This window comes from Pollicipes pollicipes, unplaced genomic scaffold (genome assembly GCF_011947565.3).
Source record: "Pollicipes pollicipes isolate AB1234 unplaced genomic scaffold, Ppol_2.1 Scaffold_3447;HRSCAF=4054_pilon_pilon_pilon, whole genome shotgun sequence".
Lineage (NCBI taxonomy): Eukaryota > Metazoa > Arthropoda > Thecostraca > Pollicipedomorpha > Pollicipedidae > Pollicipes > Pollicipes pollicipes.
In genome coordinates, this window is record NW_023596297.1 from 7,392,690 (window position 1) to 7,409,735 (window position 17,046).

The following is a 17,046-nucleotide window of genomic DNA, read 5'->3' on the forward strand; positions in this document are numbered from 1 at the left end:
CAATCAAGATGCCCGACGCGATTGCAAGAACCATCAGACAAGAGCAGCACAGCCGCGGCAATCAAATGCTTCCGAGCTTAATAGGCGCACTGGCGTGGCCCTTAGAGTCTCGCTATGGTTAGGTTTTGCAGGGTGTGGCGAGCACAGCGCGGAAAGCGGAGAGCGCAGCAGAAGGATGTCCCAGCAGACCACGCCCGTATTGCGAGGCATCCATCCTCTCGTTAGCCAGCCACTCTGAATGGGCGGCGACCGCTTCGTCAGCCGCTGACACTACCATCAGGGAGATGTGGGAGGAGGGGGAGGGAAGGGGGAGGGGGGAGACGCAACGCCGGAGCGTGCAGCGCTGGCCCGGCGTCAGCGGCGCAGAGCAGTCCACGCGCCGACGCGGCCGACGCAGGGCGCTGACAGCCCGGACCGTGTGCTGGCACGCTCCGACGGGGTCCGTGCGACGGAGGCGCGCCGCAAGCAGCCAGCGAGCAGTGACCATGGTTGTGGAGGAGGTGGGTCCGGTGGACGGGCGGCGGGAATGGTCTGTGCTTGGGTTGACACCATGGGGCGTCGCTGTCCCCTGGCTTCGCTGGCGTGTGGTCAACGCCAGCTTGGACGACTACCTCGGCTTTCTGCCCGCCCTGACCATGCTCTGCTCCGATAGATACCGCCTTACTTAAACCGTAGGGCGACAGCAAATTGCTTTCCGTACATATGTCACGGTTTCGGGGCGCTCGGTATACATTAATCTGAATGTTCAGCTATTTCACGTACTTTGCATCTTGCAACACCCAGATCTTCGTGCGCTTGAATCAGCTTGTTCATCACGAGCTTGAACAACATGTGTCTGGCACGTCGATTTCCCTCGATGCTTTTTGTATGTATAGTCATCTGCGCACATTTAGACCGCGTACGCATGCTTTTTCAAATCCCAGTGCTCTTAATGTAGATGGTGTTTTCTAATGCGCTCAGATACGGTATATCCGGTACTTGTGTGGCAATTTTATGGAACGGTTTGCAGAGAAAGGATAAGGAACGAGAAGCTTGCCAGATATACTTCGGTTCATACGCCCTGGTCCAATAACGCAATTTCAATGCAAGGTACTTTTCTCAAAAAATGTGGCGTGCCATGCAATATCATTGCATGATTTTGCGCTTTTTGCGCCTGGTTCTCTTGACTGGTTGCCAATTAGCCGTCTCATAAGACACACGAGAACGATGCTGGGGACGTGAGTCCACGTGCCCGCCACACGTTGGCTCGAAACCGATACTGCGCTGAGCGAGATGTTAGTCTAATCATCGACACCTTAGATCAGAACCGGTATGCACTCACGTCAGGCGTTTAGTTTAAAGGGAATGTTTCACATCTGAAGATATTAAAGCAATCATTTTGTATGATGAAATTAGTTCACTTAGAGTTTCTGATATACTTTAAAATGGAAAAGACCGTTCTAGACAACACCATTTCTCTGTTTAGTAAATGTGTTCCTCAATACGTTATTGTTTGATTACGTCATCTTACCCCACACAACGTTAATGGACAGCCAGTTGACGGTCGTCGTATCTGGAAATCGTGCTTACGAACGCCACATAAGAATGACTCGACAGTTATATTTTTTGGCCTTGAAAGCTATATGACCAATGCAATGGCAGGATTTGAATGCCATTAATATGGGGTCGTGGGTGCCTGGGTGACCTTGTAACAGTTTCCTTTAAATAGTCTGCACATCTTCGCGGATCAACAGCTCTGAAACTACAGTGAGTTAGGCCTCAAAAAGCGCAGGGCTGTAAGCTGCACTGAATGATCTTCAAGATGGCTTGTTCACTTCAAAACCCCATGCAAATGTCGAACACTGCCTTTAAGGGGTTTTTCCACTACCGTCACACATCCATTGATTTCGGATACCGCCATGTATTAGGCTGAAGTAGATGAAGAAATGTCCACTGGACACGTATCAGCATTGATTTAGATCAATACTTGACCAGAACCAGTGGACTGACAAAACTGGTGCGTCTGACAATTCGAGCGGCGAATGTGGTCGTATGTGTTCTTTTTCAGTTGGTGTTGAATGGTGCTGAAATGTGACGGCCCGGATGATCGGACGGGTGTGACGGACCGCGTTGCAATCGTGCATGCAAGGAGGTCTCGCCAGGTTGTCTTTGGTAAATAATAGCACCTAGCAGGATGCAGTTCCCGCCAAGTAAACTGGAGAGGCTGAGCAGAAAATGGCCAAACCTACCACGAAAATGCGCAAAAGCGGTTTTATACCACGATTTGGTCCACATCTTCACAAAGCTGAGGGTGGGGGGGGGGGGGAGATGAGGGAAGCTGGGGCCCCCAGCTGACTGAAAGACTGCACCCCCGGCACATGTAGCGGACAGCGGGCCCGGGCAAAAGTGACTGCATGTAACGGCCGGTACTCACTTGGGGTGCTCCTACGCCCCACAAGGTGGTGGTTTCGGTATTGGTGCGATAATTTAAAAGGTGAGCGTTTGTGTACATAATATCGTCCTGTATGGACTAATGCACCTGTGGCTGCATTACTCCCACTTCCATTGGCATTTTCAGTCGCGTTGTTTTTCTTAAAGAGCGTTCTACATTTTGTGGGGATTCTGAAATGAAATAGCCATTGTTAAGATCATTCTGGGTATTTCACAGCCCTGCACTTTATAGGGCCTAAGCGCCTCCAGTTTCCGAGTCACACACCCGCGAAAATGTGCAGACTATTCCGGGAGGTTATTTCAAGGCTACCCAGACATCCATGACGCCTAATGACGTCGTTGAAGTCCTGCGATTGCGTTACCCATACGACGATCAAGGCCAAGACGACCACAATCGTCGAATCGTTCATATCTGATGTTCGTGAGCACGATTTTCAGGTATAACAACCGCTAATTGGCTTTCAATCAGTGTTATGCAAGGCGCGATGACGCAATCAAACAATGAGGCATTAAGAAGCATGTTTCTTGGCGGGAAATGATGTTGTCCAGATCAGTATTTTCCACTGAAAAGTTAACCAATAGTTATAAGAAAGCTTATTTCATCACATCTGATGCTTGCTTCATTACCTTCAAATGTATGCAGGCTGAATGCATCAGCCACGAGCGGGCCGAGAGGCTCCTGGAGGGGGACCCCGACCGGGCCCCCAGCGTGCACCCCGCAGACGGGTCCCTGTGAGGACTAAGGTTCGACGGTGGGCCCCCAGACGCATGCAGTTCTGCCTCAACGTTGTCCCTTCTCCTTCATCTCACTGACCTGAAATTATCATTTCTGATCGAAAAGGCTCTAACCCAAGTAACCACATCGAAGCGTATTCGAAATATCACCTAAATCGCGCGCCCAATCATCTAGCTCCGGCGTCTGACATAACCTAAACTGCCAGAAATCAGCGGTGTCCGTCCCCGTTGTCGTGCCGAGAGGGAAGTTGCTAAGGTTATTGTCGGCGTCGCGTGCCTATCGTGCCTCGATCCTTCCAGAACTCAGTCGTGAGCGCTGCACCCCTCCTCACACTCAGCAGAGGCATGATGTCTCCACATTGTTTTTCACTGTTCCATGTCTGATGACATGTTAAGAACAGGCAACAATCTATCACCGTTGTCTGTACAACTGACCACACCACGTGACTACGAATTGCCTGCTTTATCGAACGCTGTTGTTCGTTGCGAAACGAACACAAGAGACGGATCTTCGAAAATCGAATAGCTATAAACTGTCATGAGACAAATGTTAATGGCCTCTTTACAGTGTTGAAAGTTTTGAAACTGTCGCTTTTTGGATAAAACATTGGCTAACTTTAAAAACTTTTGATATTGTTAAACGTTCACTGCTACTTGTGCCATGACTTGAGACATTGACGTGGCCCAAATTTACACTGCGCTGAATAACCTTCAACTTATTGAATCGAATGATTGTAAGTTATGCTGAAGTCATCTGTAATGCTTGCATGCCTTATGGTAATGGGAAGAAGCGTGTCTTTGAATACTGAGGATATGGTCCGATTTCGGCAGTTTGAAGATGATCAACTAGATATGATTATGAAAAGATTTCAACCAAATCGTACGAAACAGCCTGCAAAAGGTGTAACACCGACATTTCTGCTCTATACTTAAAACAGGAGAACTTATCTGGATGACGTAAAGCCCAGCACAACTGGCAAATTTATGTCAGGTTTTACCCCGGGTTGAAAAATCAAAACGGTAATCTGTACAAGAGGAAAGTTTTCGAAACTCTAAGCCCTGAGATTACCTTACAGACCACTGTCGCTCTCAGCTTCGTTTTGCTGAACAGCGTTCGTCTCGGTCACCTCATTGGGCGTCAGTGACGTCATCCGCGTTCAACAAGCTACCACTGTTGCCCGCTGATCGATGCAGCAATCATGGACATAGTTCTGCGGATAAGATGCTGCTGCCTGGCAGGTCGCATTTTTAAGGGCGGGCAGCACTTTACCGCTAGCGTCTGCGCCGCTGTCCAAGGTCACGTGGCCACTTCAATGACTTGTTTATCAAACACTGTTGCCTGTTGCCAACCAAACGCAGGAGGCAATTTCCGGAAAATCAAACAGCTGTAGGCTGTGCCTTAACCAGGGTTACTCGATCTACGATTACTGTAACCACGGTCACTCGGTTACTCGTTCCTCGGCTGTAACCAACTCTGAAAGCTTTGATTTCACTCACAGTGGTAACGGAGTTCACCTGTCATTACATGCTGGGGACAGGTTCAGACTCAACTTGTTTAACGATGATGAGCTGGATAATATTCTAAACGGCAGTCACACGAGCCAGAAGCGGCTGTGATACACGAGAATTAGCGGCGTGGGAATATTCCAGCAATTGCAGAGTTGCAGTAATAACTTAGTGGCTGCAATGTAATCCATAACTACTACCAGTAGACGCGTAATGGCATCAGTAACATGTCCATGTTATTGTTTGTATGTAATTTTATGTTATATCATGTGCCGTTATGAGTAAGTTAGATCTATACAACTCAGATCTATGTGACAAAACAAATGAACAAGTGAAACAAATAAAACAAAACACACCCAGAGAGTCAGCGGACACAAATCTCTCCAGCCGCTGGGAGACTACATCTACCGCGTGTCCACCATCTCGGTATCCACTACCTCTAGAGATCTACGTAAAAATCTACTACGCATGCCAAAGAGCGCTGCCACCTTCAGCTCGGTCAACTTATCAGGCTCCGGTGACGTCATCTGCGGTCACTCATCTACCACTGTAGTCTGCTAATCGATGCAACATCCGCACACTGTTTGCCGTAGGTCATTAGCGTGTCCATTACACGTGTGAGGTCGTCCTTCTCGTTAGCTCAGTCGGTTAGAGCGCATGCCTTCCGATCCACCCACCCGTGGTTGAGTGAGTTGGAGGAGGTATGTTGCTACTTAGCATGGTTTCATGAATATGGACGTGTTTAGCTGAAATAGTGTATTTTTAGGGGGAAATGTACATTTGACCTGGCATGACGGTTTCAATTAATGACGTAGCAACGTGCAACTTATTACCAATCATGAAACCCCGTTAAGACCAATCCACTGTTGTAGTCCGCAAGGCTGTCTTTTCCCGAGTTTCGAAGTGGCAGGGCTGGCATCTACCCTCCCCCCTATCAGTCCTGGTGATGAAAAAGGGCGAGACAGAGCGAGGGTTTACTGGACCCGCTGGTCGGCGGAACCGACCTCTACCTCACCCGTGATGTGGCCGTTTTCGCATCCAGCCTATTACATGACACCCGGAGCGCCTGCTGCTGGTGCCTGGTCCGGCGCAGGCGCAAGAAACTCGTCCACAAACGGGGACCAGCGAAACCACTGAGGGACTACAAAATAAAGACCATGCGTCCTAGAGAACGTGCAGGCATTTGTACGCTTTGTGTCTCCGACGTTTTGGGTGGTATTAGTGTTATATGGATCGCGCCGAAGCGATCACTGGAGGATGGAGCGCGATGTCTCCAAAATGACGTGAAAGCTCCACCCGTGCAATGAGTGCTTTCAAGAAAACAAGTGAGCACACGTCTCCAATACTTCGAGGGTTTAAAATATTGCATAACAGCGATCACTTCGCACATCTTACTGCGATGACCTGAGGCCCCGAACATGGTTTCTTATCTAAGAAAAGTATTGCTGTCAAGCTGTGCCTGGCATGGTGGAAATCCGTTTCCTATAGCCATAAGCTACTGAGCGAGCAGCTTGAATTACATCTGGTGTCACTTCCGTGTCATCTGATGTCAAATATCTACGTTTGGGGCAAATTAAAGTTGTTCAGGGAAAAATACTTCATTACATGAGAAGCAGTGTATCAGAAGTCCCAGCTCATCCGTGCGGATGCGGAACGCATTATTAACATATGCCTACGCGTAAATGTTCAGAAAATGGGCTAACGACTCCATGGCAACAAAAAAGCTTAGTATTGCACAGTTTTGCATACAATTGCAGCAAATATCAAGAATGATATTAAGATTCTATAGGTTGCGCCATTTGGAAGCAAAGTGCCCAAAATTTATCATCGGAGACGTTGTGCCATCAGCCCATTGTATAGCCATAACGTTTTAATGTTTTCATGATTACAACGTCTGAAGAGGGGCTGCAAGCTAAAGGCCAGATCAACTGTTTGGTTCTTTTTAACAGTTAAAGTCGACAGCGGCTCCCAGAATCAAAAGATATCATGGGGTTTCCCTTCTAACGTAGCTCGAGTGCCCCCTCCCCCTAGGACCAGCGTTCTAATGCGGTCGATAATTTGGGCCGTAAGGGTACGGTTTAAGGTGGAACTTTTAAAACCCATTGTAGGGCCTGGTGGAATTTAGGTGAACAATTGTGTAAAACACCCGTAAGCTCCGTGCAGTTGGCACGTTTGCCATCTTCCGGTCGCTCGTGGAGGGAGTCAAAACCACCTTGAATGTCTCCAGAACCAATAACCTGATCGGAGTGAATCGGACGTAATAAGACATCCCTGGATCTTGCGACCGTCACATATATAAGTTTGTTGGCTGCCTGCACAAGTTTGCTGAAATTGCATGCCACTGATGGCGTCACAGGTGGGCCCAATGGTCACGAGTTTTGCTTTAGAGTACTACCAAGTGACATGTTCAATCGGGCTCATCATAATACCACGACGGGATGAAACTAAAATAGCTAAATCAAGCTGGATGCTACAACATAGACGCGCGGGTATGTGCGCTTAAGTGAGTAGTACCTCCTCCGATCAGATCAGGCTGAAATATTTGGACCAAGGCCATATAAGATTTGGACTGCTTCGCCGTCAAAAATGCCGGCGCCTATCGTATTACTAAGGTGCGGACATGTGATATGGTAACTTTTTAGACTTGCCAAGCTCATTATTGTATAACCTATTTCATATATTGTCATATGCTCGGCTCTCCTTAGAGTTGAAATATGGCTTCGGCCTCACTGCAAAACACAACATCCGTTTTATGACCAGTTTGCTTGGGCAGTGCATGAATCGCCTCTTTACGTGATGGCTACATCGTCACCCTATTGGACATTTAGTTAACGTGACCCAGAATGACATTTATATTGAAGGGCCCTCTATAGTTAAGGGGCAAAAATGCTGGTCCTGCAATGTGAACCTCGGCAAACTTTTCAAGGAAATACGCTCTGTATATTAAGGATGGCCAAATTAATCTGGTTTGTTTATCCTCAGTTAATTATTTCTCAGAATTTATAATTCAAGAACGCGGCCGTCGCTATCTTGAATGCGTGCCAATTTTGCTTTTCGCAGTCATCGTCACTATGTACACCCAGCTTCCCTTCATTCTCTTTGATGTTCATCTGCTCGCTGGTACAACGACCGTAGCACGCAATTTCTTCCTCGCACTTACAGTAGTCTTGACGCCAAAGGCCTGCGCTGTTGCTGTTGCAACTGCAGCGGGCAGCGCTACTTGCCTTGCCTTTCGCAGAGCAGGTGCAGGTCACTACACCCAGCAGCACCTCGGGGGTAACTGGCGCTGTTGAGACGGCCAGTATGATGGTGGAGACCTCGACGCTCCAACCGAAGTTGGCAATGTCTCTAACTCTAGTTGATGTCATCTTCATCGGGAGGGGGGGGGGGGGGGGAAGGAGGTGGGGAAGGTCTCATTGGTCCGCTGCCTTCCATGGCATCATCCGGAGATTAGCTCGGAACACGTGCAGCTGTGGGATGGCATTAGTCGGCGGCATCTTCTATGTGAGGAAAGGCTCCTTATTGCATAGAAAGGAACGAGCACGTGCATCATTCGTTGCCATATAGCCCCGATGTTCGTAAGCGGTCGAAAATAGTGTTTCACATTTCAAAAGGCAAACAAGCATCAAATGTGATGAAATGAGCTCACTGGTAACTAAAGGTTTGTTTTGAATTACAAGACTGCTCTAGACCACACAATTCACTTTGTACTATATATGATCCTTAATATGTCATTTCTTATTGTGTCATGAAACGTCTTTATGACGTCAGTCGCTGCCAGATTGGCCATGTCAGAATTGCCACTGTAGCGGATGGACTGACTCACTTGTGGTACTCAAACTTATCGGGAGGTGTCGTAATAATCGTTGCGCTGTTTGCAGAACGCAAATATCGTTACGTGTGCCTGTTTTTCCCTTTCTCGTGGTGCTTCTGCATAAATGTCCGTGATTTTATATCGTTTACTTGTTCAAACCCCCATATGCATGTTATTTTAGTTCAAACCCCCCTACAAATGTGAAACCCTCTGTTCAAGTTATCTGGTTCCCAGTTTTATTTCCGTCGCAACTCGCACCAATGTCCAAGTTTCTGTACTGCATGGAATGTAACGTGATTTGCGCTCAAAGCTTGCATGAAACGCAAAACGCGTTGCCTGAGTACGCCAGACACAAATAGTACAATGATAATATTTTCGTGGCCTTGAGCTGTACGTGGCCAATAGGTAGCAGTATTCGCAGAACGTTTCTATGGTGTCAAAGCATTCACGCGACGTTTTTATAAGCTGAGAAACCGAAGGATTTTAAAGCTTACAAAGGACGGACGGCGCTAAATATTTCTCGGGTTCATCCCCCAATAGATCTTTAAATGGCTATCCCAGTTCAAAATTTCATACAAATGTGGAATGCTCTTTTTAAGACGAATCTGTCTGCTGGTACTTTAAACTGAGCGTGGGTCACATCGGGCTTTATGAGTTCTTAACTGGTATGTTTATGTCTAGTAGCCTGAACGTCGAGAGTCGTCCTTTTACGAAGGGATGCGTCACCGTATCGCGTGGACACCCAGGAGCAGGCTACACTTTCTGGAACCAAGCCTCTCTATAGTTTCTTTGACATCAGGGACATCCCCAGCCCATATTTTCATTTAAGTCTTGACAACGACCAGCATCCTCGATGCGAAGTGCACCAAAAGGTGTATAAAATATTCCGCCGGCCTAGTGAGAATGGCAATATTTTGGGCACCATCAACCACAGTTTTCACATGTAGCTGCATGTAAGTGCAGCCGGTAGCATCTGCCAAAGCAGGTGTGACGACACCATCCAACTTTCTGACGAGCTGGGTATTATGTGGAAGGGTAGCCGGATAAGATACCATTGAAGACACTTTTGTCCCTGACATTGCAAGAATAGCTCATCGGCATGAAAGGGAAAAGAGTCAGGTGCACTTCGTTGGCCCGTCATCACAAACTTACAGGACACTGCTTGTCTTCAGCTACCGCTGTCGGGACCGGACCAAACGAAGCCGGCGGCCGGAGGGCTACCGGCAGAGGAGGCAAACGCCCAGACAGATGACGCCCTTGCTGTGAGTTAAACCTTCTGGGGACATCACGGGTATGTCTACGGGCGGCCCGACCAAGCAGATGTCCCCAGTTGGACCAAGTTTTTCGCCCTTCGGAAGTGATCGTCAAAGACGCGTTTTTGCGTCACCCAGTGACAATCCCCACTTCGTATCAGTTGTTCGTGCGGTCCCGATTTGTTCCCAAATCTCTGGGGCTCACGACAGACCACAGCCTACGAGCCAGAGCTCACCACGCCGTTGCTATAATAGCTTGCAGATCACAACGCGTGAACATCTCTCAACACAATTGGTTTCACTGGAGTGAATATTCTGAGTGGTTTCCATAATGACATTAGTGCAAAAGTTGATTTCGTTGATTTCGAAAAGTTTCGGTTTCCAAGGGGCTTGAAATCTATCGGGTACATAACACTAATCGGAAGCTGCATGAACCAAAAGATGCTGATTGTCATTTGGAAATGCCATTTCGTCGTCATTTCGGTTGTTAACCAGATTCTGCTTTGGCAGGATGACGGTGAACCTCCACGGCAACGATGGGGAAACCGAGTCGAGTTTCTGCTGTCCTGCATCGCCATGTCCGTGGGCCTTGGGAACGTCTGGAGGTTTCCATACACGGCCTACAAGAACGGCGGTGGCGCCTTCCTGATACCCTACGTGATCGTCCTATTGACGATAGGTGGGTTGACTGGCAGGTCTGTTATATTACTTCAAGGTGTTAGAAGGCAAAATCGCGAGCGCATTTCTGAAACAACGTTTAGCGAAGCGAGTATAAACCCCATTACCAGTTATTAATGCCCTCGTTTTATTGCTGTAGCCACACATGATCTAGCGTGTGTGCTTTGCTGCCAGGCAAGCCGTTGTACTACATGGAGCTGGCCTTGGGCCAGTTCTCGGCCCACGGCAGCGTGCGCGTGTGGAGCGTCGTCCCCGCCGTCAGAGGTGAGAGATCGCGTGGTCGGGGCGTGGCCGACCACCTCCGCACCCGCATGCCGTCTGGACGCATTAAGTCAGACTGTCCCCGGAAGCTGATGGCCCGCAGAGCGTCTGGACCGTGACAGGTCTGTCGGTCTGTACCTGGCCTGTACCAGGTCTGTCGTATTGTGTTGGTTCTGTACCAGGTCTGTCAGTCCGTACCGCGTCTGTGCCACGTCTGTAGGTCTGTGCCAGGCCTGTGCCAGGCCTGTCAGTCTGCACCAGGTTTTTGCCAGGGTTTTGTACCAGGTCCGTCAGTTTGCACTAGGTCTGTATCAGGTCTGTCGGGCTGTGCCAGTTCTGTACCAGGTCTGTACCAGGTCTGTATCAGGCCTGTCACTCTGCACCAGGTCTATGCCAGGTCTGTACCAGGTCTGTATCAGGCCTGTCACTCTGCACCAGGTCCGTACCAGGTCTGTATCAGGCCTGTCACTCTGCACCAGGTCTGCACCAGGTCTGTATCAGGCCTGTCACTCTGCACCAGGTCTGTGCCAGGTCTGTATCAGGCCTGTCACTCTGCACCAGGTCTGTGCCAGGTCTGTATCAGGCCTGTCACTCTGCACCAGGTCTGTGCCAGGTCTGTACCAGGTCCGTACCAGGTCTGTATCAGGCCTGTCACTCTGCACCAGGTCTGTGCCAGGTCTGTACCAGGTCCGTACCAGGTCTGTATCAGGCCTGTCACTCTGCACCAGGTCTGTGCCAGGTCTGTACCAGGTCCGTACCAGGTCTGTATCAGGCCTGTCACTCTGCACCAGGTCCGTACCAGGTCTGTATCAGGCCTGTCACTCTGCACCAGGTCTGTACCAGGCCTGTCACTCTGCACCAGGTCTGTGCCAGGTCTGTCAGTCGTCCCCGGGAGCAGTAAGAATGCCGGGCACTGCAGGCACTCCACCGCCCCCATTGACCTTCAGACTGGTTCGGCTCTGCCGGTGCCACCATGACGTAAACACATCGTGGTGGACTTGGCCCGCGTATAACATATTCCACGCCACCGCTTCTAGTGTTGGGCCTGTGTATATGAAGTTAAGACAACAGAGAGCATTCGCAACCATTCCATGCAGACTGTGAGATAATTTTGGACGTGGATCAGACAGCATGATGTGAAGGAGTTCAAAGTGGTCATTTATTCATGCCTGTAGTGCCCGCGTTGCCAAGCTGATCTGTGGACACATCTCTTGGCCGGGTCCCCTGGCTTGGTGACGCATCTCTTAGCCGGGTCTCCTTGCTCGGTGACGCATCTCTTGACCGCGTGTCCTCTGGCTCGGTGACACATCTCCCAGCCGGGTCCCCTGGCTCGGAGATGCATCTTTTGACCGCGTGTCCTCTGGCTCGGTGACACATCTCTTAGCCGGGTCCCCTGGCTCGGTGACGCATCTCTTGACCGCGTGTCCTCTGGCTCGGTGAACATTTGGGAACATTTTCATTGTTCAGAACATTTTGGTTTGGCAAAGGCAAGGGCGTGATGAGTTTCTGGCATGTACCGTACTGAACAGTGCTGCTCTAATATCGCTGCCCTGCTTAATAGATTCCTCTCGGCCTGCCCTCTGGCGCGGGCGGAGCCGCCGAGGGTTCGGGAGCTTTTTGCGAGCATTATCGTATGCCACTGCTCTGTTATTGCGGCTCTGGGTTCCGGATCGCCGCTCTCTGGCCGTGATCAGTCGCTAGGAATGCAATAATCGCGACGCGGATTATTCCCCACCCACTCAGGCCTTTCTCAGCTGGCGGCGGGAGCCGGAGTCCGCTGAGTCGGGGCGACACAGCCGGAGCTAGGGAGCAGGGCTGTCGGGGAGCCGGGGTGGGCACTCGGCACGGAATAGCCGGAGTGGGGAGCCGGGGAAGCCGGGCGAGCCGGGGGAGTCGGGGGAGCCGGAGAGCCGAGTGAGCCGGGGTGGGCACCCAGCACGGGAGAGCCAGGACTGGAAAGTCCGAACGGGGGAACCGGAACGGAGAGACGGGCTAGCGAAGCCGGGACTGGCGTAATCGGGGAGGGGGGGGGGGCAGCCGGCACGGGAAGGGGCGGGGGGGGGGGGGGGCGGAACGGAGGCAGCCGGTACAAAAAGCCGAACAGAGGCGGCCGGCGGACGGCCACCGGGGGCCGGCGGACCGTCCGCGAGCTGGCGCGAGCTGGCCGCCGGCCACCCTCCCCGGCCGACCGCCACCCTCCCCAGCCGGCCGCCACGTATCGACCATGGCAAACAGACTGGCCCGGCGGCATACGTCCAGCGCTGGTCTCTTTTCTGCCCGGGTAAACGGAATGCAGTGGTCCGCTGTCCACCCGTCTGTTTATGGAGCGACCGCATCTGGAGGTCTATGCTGGGCGCCAGCTGGCCCTCTGCCCGCGCGCGCAACACGCCTGCCAGCGCTGGGGTTGTGCTGGCAGTAACATCACGGTCTCAGTTACCTAAAGCTCATACGAATGTGCTTGCCAATAGTTGTGTTGATTTTGTTGGCGAGACTTGTTAAGATCTGTGAGATTTGCCAGCCATTTGTACCTGATCCTTGGTATCAACTAATTGATTATCTTTTTTCGTACCTTCATCTCAGCTGTCCGTGCTCAGTTCCAGTTAACCTCGTACAAGGCTCAGCTGCAGAACGCGTAGCAGGTTCAGAAACCGAACCATGGTCCGTTTTCACTTTCACTCCCTGTGCTCGTGCCGACTACAGGGGCCGATGGTCTGACACTCCGCTCTGATAGTGCTGCCTTTCAGGCGTCGCAGCCGAACAGGAAAAATGCCAGCTATGAGATAGGCAATGAATCAGCATAGGCAACATCACGAAAGAATCACATCGCCTCAACCTTTTTATTTGATTGTGTATTGTTACGGGTTCAACAGATCGCGGACGTATTGCATTCGCTCCCGCAATCCATTCAACCGACCATATTTGAGGTTTGGCGTGGGCATGCCGTTTACTTAAAGGGATTTAGGAATGAGTCCAATTCGTTTTAAAGGGAATTTACGTATCTTTGCACTGCACCGTCCCTCTAAGCCGCGGGTGTGTGCAGAACCGGCTCTCGAACAGCACCGCCTCTGTCCGCCGACAGTGTCTGTCCACCGGCAGTGTCTGTACAGTACTGCCTCTGTCCACCGGCTGTGCCCGTACAACACTGCCTCTGTCCACTGACAGTGTCCGTCCACCGGCAGTGTCTGTACAGCACCGCCTCTGTCCACCGACAGTGTCTATATAACACTGCCTCCGTGCATCGACAGTGTCTGTGCAACACCACCTCTGTCCACCAGGTGTGGGATACGGCCAGATGATCGCCACCTCGGCCGTGGTCTCCTACTACGTGGCGCTGATGGCGCTGACCGTGTTCTACTTCTTCGCTTCGTTCGCCACGGTGCTGCCCTGGACGCAGTGTGACCCGAGTTGGGCCGACATGACACGCTGCGTCGACCCCAGCACCAACGTGTCGCTGCTCAACGGCAGCGAGCCAATGGGCGCCACCGAGATGTACTTCCAGTGAGTGCACGCGCCGCTGTGCGGGCGCGACACCACCTTGCGCACTGCTGAGGGATGTCGTGACTCTGCTCTGTAAAGTCTCGTTGGGTGGCCAACGTTTGCCCTGCATTGCCTCCCGCTTGGTAAATTTACACTTTTCTAGTTTTTGATAAATCAGCTATGTGCTGTTTGTAGAAGCTTATGCAATTTAACGGAGAATCAGCGAGGTTCTGGGGTTTTCTCGTGATCCTTGAAATGAACTATGCACTGTGGTGTATTTGCTCAATTTTCCAGACCGCAGGCCAATTATCGCTACAGTATTGCTTTATTTGACTAACGCGTCATTACAAGCGCTTTACGTCCTTCATCAGTCAGGTTTCATTCAGGTCTGTCATTATAATTGCTGTTCGCACCGCCTTGAAAACATTTTAAAACGAAACGCTAAATTCCCAGTTCTGAAAGTGCTGTCTTGCATTATTCACTCAGCTCCAGCTTCGGATGTTGTGCCAGTTTGGTTATAAACGTCATGGTATTGGAAGAAATTGATACCCGAAGAAGCTTTCCAACTGCGTTTTTCAATAGCTAGGAAATTTGTCAAGCACAGAAGAAGTTTCTTGACCAGCGACCAACGATGAAGTGCACAGCTTGATTTGTACGCACTTAACTTCCTTTTGAAGCTGTAGGAGTAGATACGGTACGCTTCCGACGATAGGCCTTAGCTTCGGTGAGTGTTGCGAAGGGTGCTGCCGGCGCTGTCACGGTCGCCAGGGCCCGCCTGAAAACAGTGAGAGGGCGCAAAGCCCGGGCACGCCTGGGGCCTCAGAAGCATGTTGCGGACTGGTGGCGGCGGATATAGGATATCTGCCCCCACGCGCTCTTCCCCAATGGTGTGCAGTTACTGGGCGGTCGCATGTTCAAGTCCCACCGGGAGCTTAAATTTTAGCCCTGCTATTTGCCATCGTATTTCTGGCACATGATGGCCTCTGCGATGACACGAGACAAGAATCAGAAGCTGTTGGCACCGCTGCCTCTGTGCGAGAGCTCGGACCCAGTGGTTTGTTCCCGTCTGTCATGCAGCATCGGCGAAAGCCCATCACACCCACCTGGCGCTGCTGGCTTCTGGCAAGTTTCCTTCTCTCTGGAGATATAGATGTGAGGCCAGCACCAGCACACGGAGAGCGATACGAGTGTTTTGAAGAACGTCTGCAGTCTGAAGAACAAGTTATGCACTCAGCGCTCTCATGGTGGTGAACGGGCTGGCTGCGGTGTTGTCGGCCTGACCGAGACATGGCTCTGACCATGCGTGCTAAATTCTAAGCTACAGCTGGGCCTCTCAGGCCACGTCTGGTTCCGGAAGGACAGGAGCAGCAGAGCGGGAAGCATTGCCTGCGCAGTGAAGACAAGCCCGTCCCCTGCTCACCGATGAGACCTGTGGCCCGGCTGCGAGGTGCTGGCGATCCAGTTGGGGACCATCTTCCCTGCCATCATGGCTGTCTGCTGCCGTGTGTCAGATCCTGACCGTAACGTAGATTCGATCGCTGCCTTCTTGCCGAATATCTTCTCCGCCAGTCTGCCCGTTTCTCATCGTGGGTGACTTTAACATACTCGAGATTTAGAGGCCGGGTACTGAGACACGCCGTCAAATTTATAGACTGTCGCTGAGTGTGAAGCAGTACACTGTGACGTCACCAACGCGCGCGGAAAACATTCTGGACCGCGCCATCCTCTACAGCGGAGCTGCCGTAACGTGAGGTTGGCGACGGTTTATTCAGCTCTGACCCTCGGAAGGTAGTCCGGGCGTACATGGGGCTGAAAGCGATTTGCGAGGAAATCAACTGTTCAGCAGCTCTTGTCTTGCAGCCTTTCAAGACCTTTGGGATGCAAACAAAGGCGACATTGGAATGTTTTAGGTGCATTTGCACTTACATCTCATAGTGTAAAGGCAGTATCCTGACTCATAGCTGTTCCTACAGTTCGGCTCAATGTTGTCTCCGACGTGTGATTTCCGGCAAAAAAGTGATTGCGGTGATTCAGCCAGCTACCTCCACAGCACCTCTCTACCTCTCGTGGGTCTGGCAGCCATGACGGACGGCGCGACGCAGCTGTGAAGTGGATCACATTCCAGTTCGGCGACCTGTGGCGGACTGTCAACTGTCGCTGTTTGAGCCTTATCGATCACCGCACGCGAAGCAATCTGTCCGCAAAACCCCATAGCGCGGCGGGATTCAGAGGCCACAGCTTGCGCCATCTGCTCCATGATGACTGCATTCTATACGTTTGTAAACTTGGTTCGATCGTGCAACCAGCGCCAGCATCAGACAATGGTCAGCTCCTGGCTGACTGGCCTGGTTCTGCAACACAGGAGCGCCACGCGGCCTTGTCAGCGGCGGTCGCCATGGCAACGCTCCGGCCGACGCCGCTCGGTGGGCGGCTGGGCGCATAGTCCGGCAGCCAACGCCGGCAGCGGAACCGCCGCTCAAGGACCGCGTCTCCGGCGCTAGATCAGGTCAAGCCGCTCGTTGGTCGCAGGTCCAACCTCCGCCCCTGGCAGAGACGTGACTAAAACACGCCTGTCAACATGACTGCTAAACGTTGTCGCTTTTTGAGCCAGGATCAAATGACTTCATATGACCGGGGCAGTCGGCGCGCCCCAAAACCCAAATCATCTTGGAACCAGGATTGGGTATGTCGCTTCCCGTCAGTCACTGAGACGAGGCACAAATTTACGTGAAATTGCGGCGATCACATTAATGTCCATTACGATTACAGCCGGTTGCATGGACTCTGACAGACTCTAAAGACAATCCTAGTGGTGCCAATGATTAACAGAATAGAGAGCTGTCACATGAGACTAAGTGTCAAAGAAAACCCGACGAGAAATAATGAACAACA

At 51.2% G+C, this 17,046-nt stretch overlaps 1 protein-coding gene across 1 annotated transcript in view; it reads left to right on the forward strand.

Annotated features, from left to right (window-relative positions):
• The first annotated feature begins 390 nt into the window (after positions 1 to 390).
• The window catches only part of LOC119091488 (sodium-dependent nutrient amino acid transporter 1-like), a 32,716-nt gene continuing 16,060 nt past the window's right edge, over positions 391 to 17,046 (forward strand). Inside the window, exons 1-5 of the mRNA XM_037214289.1 lie at positions 391 to 500; positions 9,658 to 9,747; positions 10,249 to 10,417; positions 10,591 to 10,680; positions 13,953 to 14,175. Of these exons, the coding sequence (XP_037070184.1) occupies positions 486 to 500; positions 9,658 to 9,747; positions 10,249 to 10,417; positions 10,591 to 10,680; positions 13,953 to 14,175 (587 nt within the window). The 5' untranslated portion in view covers positions 391 to 485. The remainder of the gene's footprint in view (positions 501 to 9,657; positions 9,748 to 10,248; positions 10,418 to 10,590; positions 10,681 to 13,952; positions 14,176 to 17,046) is intronic.